The following is a 14144-nucleotide window of genomic DNA, read 5'->3' as shown; positions in this document are numbered from 1 at the left end:
TATTTAGTAAACTTCGAACCATGTTGAGAATGATCCTGTTTTTCCTTTCGGCCACACCATTTTTTTGTGGTGTATATGCTGTTGTTAACTGCCTCCTTATGCCCTTCTCTTCACAAAATTTAATAAACTCGTTCGAGCAGAACTCTCCATCTCTGTCAGTTCTTAAAGCCTTTGATTGCTTCAAAAAATTCTGTGCTACTATGAAGATGAAAACTGGAAGAAGAGTCAATACACCAATTTGTCCACTATTCGTAACTAAAATCATTTCTTTCACTTCTGAAGCCCAAATAATTCGATTCGGAGTCAGGACACTAAGATTTAAGGTCATTTCTTCACTTTGCTCTCCATTTCTAAGTTCGTAGCCTTCGCAGTAGCTTCATCGATGTTACCTACCAAATAAAAGGCTTGTTCGGGAAGACCATCTAATTCTCCGGAAAGGATTAATTTAAACCCTCTAATTGTTTCTGCTAGCCCAATGTATTTTCCTGGGGAACCCGTAAATATTTCTGCTACGAAAAAAGGAGCAATTGTCACGGTCCTACATTTTTTACCGTGCGGCGTCGTGATCTTGACATGCTCACAACTAGCCTTGAAGGGAATTAAGCCACATATATATTTTTCGCCTCAGCTTTGTGGCTTCGTCAGACCTTAGGCGAGGTTTTTCTTTGCCAATCGAACATCGCTTGTGCGGAATCCAAGCTTGTTGAACCACACACGCCGCCTGTGCGTGTATGTTCAATCGTCTGCGATACATCCGACTTGTCCCTACACTAGGCCAACTCATTCAGCTCGACCTTGCCTATGCTCGGGTCAAGGTCTCTCAATACAGCATCGCATCTCATCTTGCCATCTTGATCCCCATCGACAGAGTCCATATGTCTTGACGCCATCCTGAATCTCGGTACATCATCGGCCATCATAACTCATTCAGTCATGCCATCGAGAATGGGCCTGCGTGTCGTTCATCTCATCGGGACTTCCCGAACATCCATCCATCCGGGTTCTATCGAGGCATAGGCCCTCCCATGCCCATGCCGAGTCATTTACGGATACCGTACCGGAAAAAGGGTGTATGTAGCAACCTCCAACACGCGGGCTAGGGCGCAATATCGGCACACCCGTGCCATTCGGTACTGTCCTTCAAAAACCCATTTCAAAGGAAGTCGCCCGAGACACTCGTCTCAGCACGCTCGCCTACAACACACGTATGTGCCACAGGGTAGCTCACCTAGGCCACAGGGCCCAGGGGTGGTGGAGAGCTGACACCATGGTACCCCTATAGTACATTTTGAGCCATTTTCATTCTACCAGGTGTAGACATGATTTTGATAATTTTGGTGAGGTGTCATACAGTGTCGTGCATTGTCCGTCCGATGTCCGATTAACACCAAACTTGGCGAACATTCATATTTCATATGGACGGACTTAACTCCCGAACCTCATGCCCAAATTCCTTCTGAAACCTTTACTTTTGAGGTTAAGACCCAGGGCCCTACCCGGCCCTTCAACAAGCCTATCTTGTCCTTCATGTCTATTCTGATGTCTCTGTCTTGCTTATGTCTCAACATGTCTTCAATGCCCACTTTGCGTGGTGGTGTGTTGGATGATGCATCGTCCTCCTCGATCGCATCATGACACTCTTCTATATTGGCTCACATATGGCCGGATGGGCGTCTCTTGAGGGACGCCACTTTGCTTGTCATGGCGTGAGGGTCACAACCTACTCTCTTCATAGTATGGTTGTGACATTCTCCCCCACTTAACTTAGTCATCGTCCTCGATGACTTACTCGGGTCACAATCGTATTGCCGATTGTGACATTCTCCCCCACTTAATTTAGTCATCGTCCTCGATGACTTTCTCAGGGCGCATTCGTCCCATTGATTGTGAAATTCTCCTCCACTCAATCTCGACATCATCCCGTTGACGATCCAAACTCCCTGACTGTTGGCGACTCGACTCGTTGGATTTGGTTGTGTTCCAAACTCCCTGACTGTACTCGACTCGACTCGCTGGATTTCATTTCTTGTGTGATTTGTGTAAAGAAGGCATTATTGAACTCAACTTTTGCCGAAGTGATGAACAAATCGCATACGTATTCACAAAACCCTTGAAACAACCATTGTTCAAGAAACTTAAGTCCTAAACTGATTTCTGCATAATTCAATTTAAGGGAGGGTGTTGAAGGGACACTAGTAGATACATTTCTAAAGATAGAAAAAGTAGTAATTTGTTTAACAAATTTAGTGACTACGGAGAAGGAGGAGGTGAAAGCAATTTCATCCACAGAAATCCCAACCAACTCCGGGAAGCAATGAAATCTCGTCCTATAAAATGACCTCCATTTCCAATCATTCAAATCACACTCCTCTCAATTTCACTTCAATTTTTGTTGTCACCAGAAAAACAAGTTGAGAGCTACGTTCAGCCCGCCATCCCGAGGTTTGATGGTCACTATGATCATTGGGCGATGTTGATGGAAAATTTTCTCAGATCCAAGGAGTTTTTTGATATGGTGGAGACGGGTTATGAAGAGCCAAATGAAGGCGAGGTACTCTTAGCTGGTCAACAGCAACTGTTGGCAACATCAAAGTTGAAGGACCTGAAGGTCAAGAACTATTTATTTCAGTCCATTGATAGGACTATCTTGGAAACAATGCTTCAGAAGAAGACATCCAAGGAAATTTGGGATTCTATGAGGAGGAAGTATCAAGGCTCAACAAGAGTAAAGTGTGTTCAACTTCAAGCAGTTAGAAGAGACTTTGAAATTCTCCAAATGCAAAAGGGAGAAACGGTGAATGATTATATTGGCAAGGTTATGAGTCTTGCAAGTAAAATGAGGATGCATGGTGATTCAATCACGAATGTTGCAGTCGTAGAAAAGATTTTGCGAGCACTAACTCCAAAGATCGATTACATTGTATGTTCTATCGAAGAAGCAAACAATGTCGAAGAGATGCAAATAGATGAACTTCAAAGCTCCCTATTAGTACATGAACAAAGACTCAATCGTACAAGTGCAATAGAGGAGATGACAGCCTTAAAGATATCCACACCAAGTGAAACTTCAAGCCCTAGAGGTAGAGGCAAAGAAGAGGCAGAGGTCATGGGAGAGGCAGTCGAGAAAGAAGTGCAGATGTTGGCAAGTCAGTAGATCTAGTCATAAATGATTATGACAACAAAGGCAAGACGAGATGCGACGTTGTATTGAGAGACCTTGGCCCGAGCAGAGGCAAAGTCGAGTCGAATGAGTTGGCCTAGTGTAGAGGCAAGTCAGATGTGTCGCAGACGATTGAACATGCACGCACAGGCGGCATGTGTGGTTGAACAAGCTTGAATTCCGCACAAGCGATGTTCGATTGGCGAAGACAAACCTCGCCTAAGGTCCGACGAAGCCACAAAGTCGGGGGCGAAAAATATATATGGGGCTTGATTCCCCTTAAGGTTAGTCGTAAGCGTGTCAAGATCACGACGCCGCACGGTAAAAATGTAGGACCATGACAATTGGTATCAGAGCCATGCCCTAAACTTAACCATGTCAATAGAATCCTCAAATATCGAACAAAGAATTGTGAGCCTCGAAGGTGTAGTCAAAAGTGACTAAAGTGTCAAACAAATGGTGTATTTTGTTCGAGGGCTCCAGAGAAAGGAGTCGAGCCTCGATTAAGGGGAGGCTATTCGAGAGCTCCATAAGCCTCAGGGGAGACTTATAGTGTACTTTCTTCGAGGAGAGGATTGTTGAGGATTATTCGGAGTGAGTCACACATTGGTTAATTTAGTGGGAGATCATGAGTTTATAAGTGAGGAATGCTATCTCCATGGGTATGAGGCCTTTTGGGGAAGCCCAAAGCAAAGCCATGAGGGCCTATATTCAAAGTGGACAATATCATACCATTGTAGAGAGTCGTGATTCCTAACACAAACTATTTCTTTAAACAAAGGAGAAAAAAAAATATTAAATATGAGAAATTATTTATTTATAAATTGAAGCAAAGGAGAAAAAACCAGAGCTGTTCTATAAATATATAATTAAAAGATATTTTAAATTTTTTATAAATATTAGTTAAACTTCTAAAGTTGAAGAGCATATTTAAAACTCTTAAAAACTATTTCTTTAAACAAAATATTAACATTAACTTTTAAAGTATTTTTAGCTTTCTTTTTAAAATAAAAAAACAAAAATTAAGAATATTAGTAAAATTTTGAAAGTTTTCAACACAAGGTATAAAATTCATGTGGTTAGACTTAAATTAATGCAAGCTCTTTTTAATCTAAGAGGTTAAAAGTAAAAATAATAATAATAATAATAATAATAATAATAATAATAATAATAATAATAATAATGTCCATCCGCACAAAAACGAACCTATTAAAAAAGAAAGAAAAAATTACAGCCCGACTACTGAGTTAAGTAGAAAGGTGATGAGACCCAGAAGAATTGAATAGAGAGTGCTCGAATAGAATGGAATAGAATGTTGTAAAAATAGCACAGTTAAAAAAGATGAAAGAAAAAGAAAGTATGACACTGCCCAAATCACTACAACTACTACTACTCATTCCAAACAATTACAACCAATATCAATTCTACCTTTCCCACAGACATTACTACATCCAGATCTTCAACCATAAACAAAACAGAACAGAAAGGTAAAAAAACACATAAGAACAAGACAGAGAGAGAGAGAGAGAGAGAGAGTTATATAATTTTGTACCTAAATGGGATGGATCATCATTTTGTTTCCCCGCCACATTATGTTTTTCAATCCTGCACCTTTGCCATATCCTCCTTGGACGCCACAAAAACAATGGTCATTCCTTCCCGCTCAATCAAACATCCATCCATTCAATGCTTCCAAATCTCCTCACTGAAATGCTTCCTTCGACGCTACGTAACTTCGGCTTTCTGTCACATTCGAGTTTGCAAACACCTCCGTTGCAATTTCCCAGCTACCGCTTCTTCTTCCCCAACTTGAATGCCGATTATCTGACCGAATTGTTGCTGCTTGATGATGATCAGACTCTATAACAGGCTCCGTCTCTGGAACATTAAGGGGTGGCACATTACTCCCTCTGCTGCGTATGTCCTCTGAGATTTCATCGATGTTACGGCGTTGGGAGATCTTCAATAAGTCTTCACCTATGTCGAGATCGTCTTCAACCTTCGAACGTGGATGTGAAGCCAAATCATCTGCTGCAAGACGGGGCAACTGAGGAAGAACTTGAGGCCTTGGCGCCTCCTCTTGAACAAAAGCCCGAAAATTGTTCCTTGATGGCTTTACTTTTGAGCAAAATACTTCAAGAAAATTATTCACACAACCCCGGTTGAAAATATTGACCCTATTGTCACCTCTATACCGAAAATTTTCGTAGGTTGTCTGTAAAACATACAGCAAAACCGACACAACTACTTAGGAGCATATCAACAATCATCTCATTACTAAATTGGAAAGACCTGTGCTATCATTTATTTTATTCAAACCCTTTGTATTGAAATCCATAAACTATAAGGCAAAAAAAGGAAAGAACTTCTCCCATAGCTCCTTATTGTCAGGAGATGAAATAAATTTTATTAGATTCTATCCTCCATCACCCATAATAAAACCACAATATTTGCTAGCAGTGCAGAGCATTCAACTTTAACCTTCAAGATGTAACAACCCTACAGCCGTAGTTTACTGAATACATTCTGTTCCTTCTAAGGGGGGAAATGATGCACAAGGCCCAAAGTAAAAAAGAACCAATAGAAAAAAAAAATAAACGATCTGTTGTTTTTTTCTTTGTCTCTTTTTATAATCTAAAGCTTTTTACTGCTTAACTCCAGGTCCCAATCACGTCCATCCCATCCATGAAAGGAAATAATACATCTATTTAAGTTTTACCTTTGGTTCTTTCACAAAAATCACCTTAGGGGGGGATAAAACTTTTTCAGAGTTTACTTTTTGTCGCTGCTTCTCGGTGTCAGCTGCATAGGCCTTCAAGTAACTGAAGCTTTCTCTCTCTTTGTGCCAGTAGAAAGAATTGGAGGGGAAAAAAAAAGATTTTAACCCAAAACTTCCCTTATTTTATAATTTTAAACAAACCTTTCAGTTTCATCAAATTACATCTTAAACTTGAGTAAAGGGTGCAAATAATACTCTCAATTACTTAAACACTTATTTCAAGATTTGTGTCTAGCACTCTTGTAGCTAGACCATGACTATTTTTGTAGAAATTTTGTAGCTTCTTTAATACAGGTGAAGCCTTTCCTCTCCTCCTTTCATATCATTTTTTGTCAATCAAACAGATTCTCATCCAAATAAATAAAAATCATTCAACCCTAAATTACCGCCGGATGTAATTAATCATATAGGAGCACTTTACACACAACTCTACCACGTCCTTCTAATTTGATTCTCAGAGAAATATCAAACTATAATCAGGCAACAACATAGCAAATTCTATTACAGCTTTGATTTTCTTTATAAAAAAAAAAAGTAGAACGGAGAAGGAAATAAATGATAGAAGAACTAACCTGATTTGTGGCAATAAGATACAAATGGAAGCCAGTTAGCCCACCAACAAACCAAAGAGAGACAAAGCAGTAGGCCATTAATACCACTGACGCAGGTGATTCTTTCATTGCCTTCCAAACCGTGCTCTCATATTGATCCATCAGAACCTTGATATATAATGCTGACATTGCAAACACGTACATGCAAAGAAGTGTTGATGAAGATACAAACATAAAGAAGTAACGATAGTTCCGCTGCATGAATGCGAAGATAGAGTAATAATGTCAGGTATCGAACGGAAAAGCCCAATATATGCTTCTCTTTGTCGTTTGATTTGAATTTCACATTTTTCGGTTTAACCATAACATATCAACCTACACAAAGTCCTACATCAAGATGGAAAGAAACCAAAATAGAGTCGAGGATCCACAAATGGTACCAAAATCCAACAAACATGAAGTAAAAAAGGCAAATTGAAATTCCTCACCAGTCCAATACATTGCCCCACCCAAGGGCAGTGATGATCGAAGTGTTCCACACAATTGTTGCAAATAGAGCAATGGGAGCAACGTGGAGGACGATATAGCATACACGTGTCACAATACTTTACTCTTACTGGGAACCCATTTACAATAACTTCTTTTGTCTTAGGAAACTGGTAGCTTGGAGTTTGCCTTCCCCCAACGTCAGCTGATACTGAAGACTCAAAACGGATTTCATCCTCTGGAGGATGCGAGTTGCGAGGAATAATTCCTGGGTCCCGGGCTGAAGTAAGGAAAAGAAGAACCAGCACCTACAATCATCAATAACTAAATTACATATCATCAAAACCTTCAAGTCAACCAAAAAAAATTCCATGAAAAAAATTCTTAGTTTGTTGGACAAATAGGTGGTAACAAAAAAGAAAAAGAAAAATAAAAGAAAAGTGAGAGGGCTACGAAAAGATGGGTACAGCAGGACATTAGGAAACGAAAACAGTAATTGTTCCTGTTTTCATAGAAAGAAGATTACAGGATTGTTCAGATTTCGGACAAAGTTCTTGTTCAATAAGTCACTTTCAAATGCCATGATAACAACATCAAGGATTGCAAAAGTAAAGGTGTAAACATTATTTTATATAACCACTACCACATTACTACAAGATGGTTTCATTAAAGATCTCTCGAGTAATTAGCAACCATGATATTGTGTTCTCTTGACATCTGTGAAAGATTAATCACATCGAACATAGTGAAACTTAATCACATTCACAACGCATTCAAATAAAGGAAAAAAAAACAGTGAACATAGAAGGATCAGATGTTCTATCTATTTTAGAACAATCATTCATATCCAATTCGCACTAGCTAAGGAATGGAACAACTTTTAGGAACTCTTTCTCTACCTTTGATCAATTCATGGATTTAATTTTTTTTTCCATGCTTTGTATTGGTGTACATATAAACATCGTTTTCTCTAATTAATGTAAAAGCTATTCATTTAGGTGTTTGGAGTTCTCACTCCATTATTTCATGCATCAATGAAATTTGTTTTTTTCCTCAAAAAAAAAAAAAATTAATCAAATGCTAGAAAAGGGTCAAGAGGTCTAACATATATAGAAAAAACAACTGCGACCACCAAAATGGCATATCCTGCATTATATGATGAAAACTTGTGTCGAAGATGTCTTGCAACAAATGCACAAAAGATGATAACTGGAACTGTAATCAGCAATATTGTCACAAGCAGCGACCTAGCATCAGGCCCAAATATTAGTCTTCCACCAAGGATAAACTTCTGCAAAATCACAATTAAAAAAATAAAAAAATAAAAAGTGAAAAGTAAACCAACAGTGAAGTACATAAAAAGTAATGGTGGAAGGTGTGTATGTGAGTATTTTAAAATTTAAAATGATAAAACAGGCATCAGGACAGTGAGACTCCTGCAAGTTATTATAAGCTACACAAANGAATGCGAAGATAGAGTAATAATGTCAGGTATCGAACGGAAAAGCCCAATATATGCTTCTCTTTGTCGTTTGATTTGAATTTCACATTTTTCGGTTTAACCATAACATATCAACCTACACAAAGTCCTACATCAAGATGGAAAGAAACCAAAATAGAGTCGAGGATCCACAAATGGTACCAAAATCCAACAAACATGAAGTAAAAAAGGCAAATTGAAATTCCTCACCAGTCCAATACATTGCCCCACCCAAGGGCAGTGATGATCGAAGTGTTCCACACAATTGTTGCAAATAGAGCAATGGGAGCAACGTGGAGGACGATATAGCATACACGTGTCACAATACTTTACTCTTACTGGGAACCCATTTACAATAACTTCTTTTGTCTTAGGAAACTGGTAGCTTGGAGTTTGCCTTCCCCCAACGTCAGCTGATACTGAAGACTCAAAACGGATTTCATCCTCTGGAGGATGCGAGTTGCGAGGAATAATTCCTGGGTCCCGGGCTGAAGTAAGGAAAAGAAGAACCAGCACCTACAATCATCAATAACTAAATTACATATCATCAAAACCTTCAAGTCAACCAAAAAAAATTCCATGAAAAAAATTCTTAGTTTGTTGGACAAATAGGTGGTAACAAAAAAGAAAAAGAAAAATAAAAGAAAAGTGAGAGGGCTACGAAAAGATGGGTACAGCAGGACATTAGGAAACGAAAACAGTAATTGTTCCTGTTTTCATAGAAAGAAGATTACAGGATTGTTCAGATTTCGGACAAAGTTCTTGTTCAATAAGTCACTTTCAAATGCCATGATAACAACATCAAGGATTGCAAAAGTAAAGGTGTAAACATTATTTTATATAACCACTACCACATTACTACAAGATGGTTTCATTAAAGATCTCTCGAGTAATTAGCAACCATGATATTGTGTTCTCTTGACATCTGTGAAAGATTAATCACATCGAACATAGTGAAACTTAATCACATTCACAACGCATTCAAATAAAGGAAAAAAAAACAGTGAACATAGAAGGATCAGATGTTCTATCTATTTTAGAACAATCATTCATATCCAATTCGCACTAGCTAAGGAATGGAACAACTTTTAGGAACTCTTTCTCTACCTTTGATCAATTCATGGATTTAATTTTTTTTTCCATGCTTTGTATTGGTGTACATATAAACATCGTTTTCTCTAATTAATGTAAAAGCTATTCATTTAGGTGTTTGGAGTTCTCACTCCATTATTTCATGCATCAATGAAATTTGTTTTTTTCCTCAAAAAAAAAAAAAATTAATCAAATGCTAGAAAAGGGTCAAGAGGTCTAACATATATAGAAAAAACAACTGCGACCACCAAAATGGCATATCCTGCATTATATGATGAAAACTTGTGTCGAAGATGTCTTGCAACAAATGCACAAAAGATGATAACTGGAACTGTAATCAGCAATATTGTCACAAGCAGCGACCTAGCATCAGGCCCAAATATTAGTCTTCCACCAAGGATAAACTTCTGCAAAATCACAATTAAAAAAATAAAAAAATAAAAAGTGAAAAGTAAACCAACAGTGAAGTACATAAAAAGTAATGGTGGAAGGTGTGTATGTGAGTATTTTAAAATTTAAAATGATAAAACAGGCATCAGGACAGTGAGACTCCTGCAAGTTATTATAAGCTACACAAAAGAAAAGAAAAAGTTGAGGTGGAGTAACAGGGTGAGGGAAGTAGCGTGCATGGGCTGTTAACCCCCTCAAAGTAGTAAAACATGGCAACAACGCATAAAACGTATATAAAAAGCAATAAATTATAAAGCAACAGTATGCATGGTTTTTAACCACATTAAGCTAGGAACAAATGTTATAAAATTTCTTTTCTCGTCACGAGGTATTCATGATTGTTATGGACAGCCTACTACAAGTATGAGAAGGCCAAGTAAATAACCTTCATATAATTGAAAGAAGTTTCTAATCATGGCCAACACTCTGGACACCCAACCAAGACAGAATACACGTGGGCCACTTGGATGCTAGTGACTAATTTAAGTAGTACTCCATTATTGTTCAAATATTCTTTTTGCATGATGTTTTAGAGAAATGGAGAAGTATATTTTGTACGTAGTTCCCACAAAAAGTTCTTACGTTTTGAACAAAAGCACGTCTTACACATACAAGATGTGCGTATTACAAAGAAGCAATAGAGAAAATCACCATCCCAAGAGGTCCTTGCAATTAGAAGCAACGGAGTTACAGCAAGACTCAAACAGTAAAAGGTCCCATTGTGAATAGTATGAGACAAGACTGTTAAATCACTCATCCTCAAACATGCTTGACAATAAAAAATGCATTGCACATTTTCATTTACATTATTACTAAATTAAAGTAAAATTAGTGCTACACTAAGCACAATCACAAACAGAGGCACAAACCGATAAAGATAAGAGTGTCTCGATAATTTCTAAAAATCTAGTTTAGGACATGGGCACGGCACAGACATGTTTATTATAATTTACATTCTTTAAATGTACTGATTATACATTTTAATGATTCTCATGCTGAAAACATGTTATGTTTTATAATGCTTATACATTTATGACATAAATACATCAAGATGTTCAAGATACATCAAAATGTACTTTATTAATTTTCTAAATGAATTAACATCTTAACAAAAAGGAAATTTAAAGTTAACAATGCTTATTCTCTTATGTGTATTTCATTCTTAGAGTGTGAACCAAGTGTTCGACACATGGTTATTGTACTTAACAAGTGTTCAACATATCCTCAACAAGTGCAAGGACTCGTACTCTATGGATTCATCATTCAGCTAGTGTCTAAACATGTGCTTATTACACTTAACAATAGTCCAGCACGTTTTGATGTGCAGGACACACTCATTGCCCAAATCAAAATGCCTGTGCTTTATAGGTGCAGGACGTATCACCATCAAAGACAATAAGAATTCTCTAGAAGTTAGCAACTACACAGAACACATGCCTCAAAAGTAAGCTGCACGTACTTGACTACTATGCATAATTCTCCAAACTTTCTTAGACACCAAAAACAAAAATTCAGCCTCCAAGACAGAAAAGGCTCAAGCATATGGTTAAAGGGAGAAATGGTCTAAGATTCTTACTTCTAATAAACTATTCTACACTACTTATGATTTAAAGCGACCAATGGTCTAAGATTCTTACTTTCATTGAACTATTCGAAGCTATAAAGCATATAATTGACCTGACCAAATACAGAATGAATGGCTAGTACACTAGAAAGAGAGAGAGAAGTGTGCAACATCAAACCATACAAGCAAGCACAAGTATACTCAGTTTGATAGCACGAAAAACATGGGAAAATGAAAAGAACGCAAAAGAAACAACACGGAATAAAGGTTAATTTGTAAGTTGTACACTGCGCACACCATACAAAAGTGAGTGTTGTAAGCATGAAAGGGAAGGAGGTAGCATAATGGCACAACTGAAAATACCTAATTTGATGTTTAGAGAGAAATAAGAAAGAAAAGAGCAATAAAGCATGAAGAAATGAGGAAAATGGAAGAAAATGGAGGAAGAAGAAACTGACATTACTTCCTTTCCAGAGTTGGTAGACGCGATTCGCCATGAGAGGGAGGAGGGAGGAGGGAGGAGGGAGGGGGGAAGCAAAATGGGAAGATGGGAGTTAGAACGCAGGGAAAAGGAAAGTAGGATTTGAAAGTGGAGAGGCGGTCATCTGATGGGGCATTGAAAACCCCACAAATGGGTTGCAGACAGACTTGAAGAGAGAGAGTTTGGGGAGTGATGGGGTTTAGAAGTGTAATGAAATGAAATGAAATGAAATGAAATGAAATCATCTGTGATTGCCGGTTTTGCGTTCCCTTTCCCTTTTCCTTTTCCTTTTCCTTTTCCTTTTCCTTTTTCGCTTTTCCCTTTCTCAGACCCAAATTCTACACACCAAACCCAACGCCAAATTCCTTTTCCCATCAAAACCAAACCCTTACTTAAATCTAACATTTTCGAGAGAGAGAGAGCGTATATATGGGTACACGTGGATTGGATTGAATTGGACAAAACCAAAATTTCAGGTTCGAGTAGAGCTCAAAACCCAACTCAAACCACACGGCTCCACGACTCGATTTTGAGGCTTGTCTAAAGGATGGATAGTAATTGGGGTTCAAATTTTATACGAAGTATTTAAAATATGACATCAAAGTAGAGTTCATACATAAGTAGTTCAAACACGAAATAAAGAACGTACACAAAATACTTAAAACAAAACACGCTTGGAAACAACAAGTGGGGCTTGTATATGGCATGCTCCAAAGTCCGCTTCTATCCTTGACCAATTCTTTATTCCTGAAAAGTTATTGGTAGGCTACTTAATTGTGTTTTCAGGATATGTTAGGGTACCGCACCTTTGTTGTCATGATCTTATTCTTGTCATTAATTCTTGTTTCTTACCTGTACTTAATAAACTTGGCCTACATAGTGCTACTTTAGGGCATGGTTACGTTATGAACATACTTGACTTGAATCATGTTCTTACTTGCTTGATTCTTGAACTTAGAGTATCACATTGATTACTTAAAAAACAAAAGGCTATTTGAAACTTACTTCTTGATCTTTATCCTTAGAGTAGCATATGATTGCTTGAAAAATCAAAGCAAATTATGGTTCATCTGGGTCAAAAGGTAGCATCCTAATCCAGAGTTGTCTTAAAATGTATCAAAATTTATCTTGAAGTAACATCCAAAACCGGAAGCTTACCTAGAGTTCATCTTATTTTAAGGTAGCCACTTGATTATTTCAAAATCCAGGGCTATCTTAATCTTATCATGAAGTAGCATCGAGGGTGCTTAAAGATCAAAAGCTAACCTTGAACTTATTTTGAGATAGAAAGCATCTTTAAAATTTCAGAGTAACAAGGTTCATTTACTGGGTTATTTTAACGACCATTTACAATTATTGCTTTGTAAACATAGTAGTTAAATAATCTCAACGTGCTTAATTTTCGAGGAAAACGCTCGATTCCAGCCCTTAACTCACGATTTTTGATATTTTTCTTTCCTATTTTCTTAATTCATATAAGGTTCATACTAAAATTCAAACGATCTTTCTTAAGAAAAATTTAAGATGGCTACTTACCTTGTCATTGGTGTTCAGGACCTCCGCTCTCAAGCTTTCGATACCAAAATTACTCCAAATTTTCTTTGACAGACTCCTTAGAGTGTCAAATTTCTTGAATCATAAAGTATTTCATGAGAACCGGTCTGGAAGGCGGCTAAAATTAAGAAAAGCGAAGGAAGGGTCATTTTTGGGCTTACATGACTGGTTCAATTGGATCGACAACGTCATCATCTTCTTCCTCAGGAAGGAAAATCGTCATTTCGTATATCGCCACCGCTTGAAACTTTCTCTTTTCAACTCATGTTAGATCGTTTCTCTCCTCGATTTATTCATGAAAATTAAAGATGGAACATCAAGGAAAAGCTAGGGACCGATCTCTTACCTTTCGGTGCACTATGGCGTGAGTTATGCTCGTTCAAAGTTGGCAGAAAACTTAAATCCGCACCCGCGTAAACCCTTTGAAACTCTTTATTGGCCAGGTCGACTGGGACACTTTAAGGCCACAATTTCTGCATGAAAGTTTTTTCTTATATGTCCCTCAAGCTTAATAATTTGTTTTGGAGGGACGAATTTGCGTGTGGCC

The 14144-nt window shown here is 37.8% G+C and overlaps 1 protein-coding gene across 3 annotated transcripts; it reads right to left on the bottom strand.

Moving 5' to 3' along the window:
• Positions 1 to 4436: 4436 nt before the first annotated feature.
• Positions 4437 to 12247, bottom strand: LOC111788845 (protein S-acyltransferase 8-like). Of its 3 annotated transcripts, none has more exons than XM_023669396.1 (5): positions 12021 to 12246; positions 9770 to 9911; positions 8667 to 8972; positions 6512 to 6745; positions 4437 to 5375 (listed from the first exon to the last, which is right to left on the bottom strand). In XM_023669396.1, coding segments are annotated over exons 1-5 (1197 nt in total). In that variant the 5' UTR covers positions 12023 to 12246; the 3' UTR covers positions 4437 to 4862. The 3 variants fall into 3 exon arrangements, with proteins under 3 accessions (XP_023525164.1, XP_023525162.1, XP_023525163.1); XM_023669395.1 differs by having other exon boundaries at positions 4863 to 5375; positions 9770 to 9955; positions 12021 to 12247; XM_023669394.1 differs by lacking the exons at positions 8667 to 8972; positions 9770 to 9911; positions 12021 to 12246 and adding exons at positions 6979 to 7284; positions 8082 to 8366.
• Between the last annotated feature and the right edge of the window lie 1897 nt (positions 12248 to 14144).

This window comes from Cucurbita pepo, chromosome LG02 (genome assembly GCF_002806865.2).
Source record: "Cucurbita pepo subsp. pepo cultivar mu-cu-16 chromosome LG02, ASM280686v2, whole genome shotgun sequence".
NCBI lineage: Eukaryota > Viridiplantae > Streptophyta > Magnoliopsida > Cucurbitales > Cucurbitaceae > Cucurbita > Cucurbita pepo.
The sequence above is the reverse complement of the archived record's forward strand: the minus strand, read 5'-3'. Positions and strand labels throughout refer to the sequence as shown.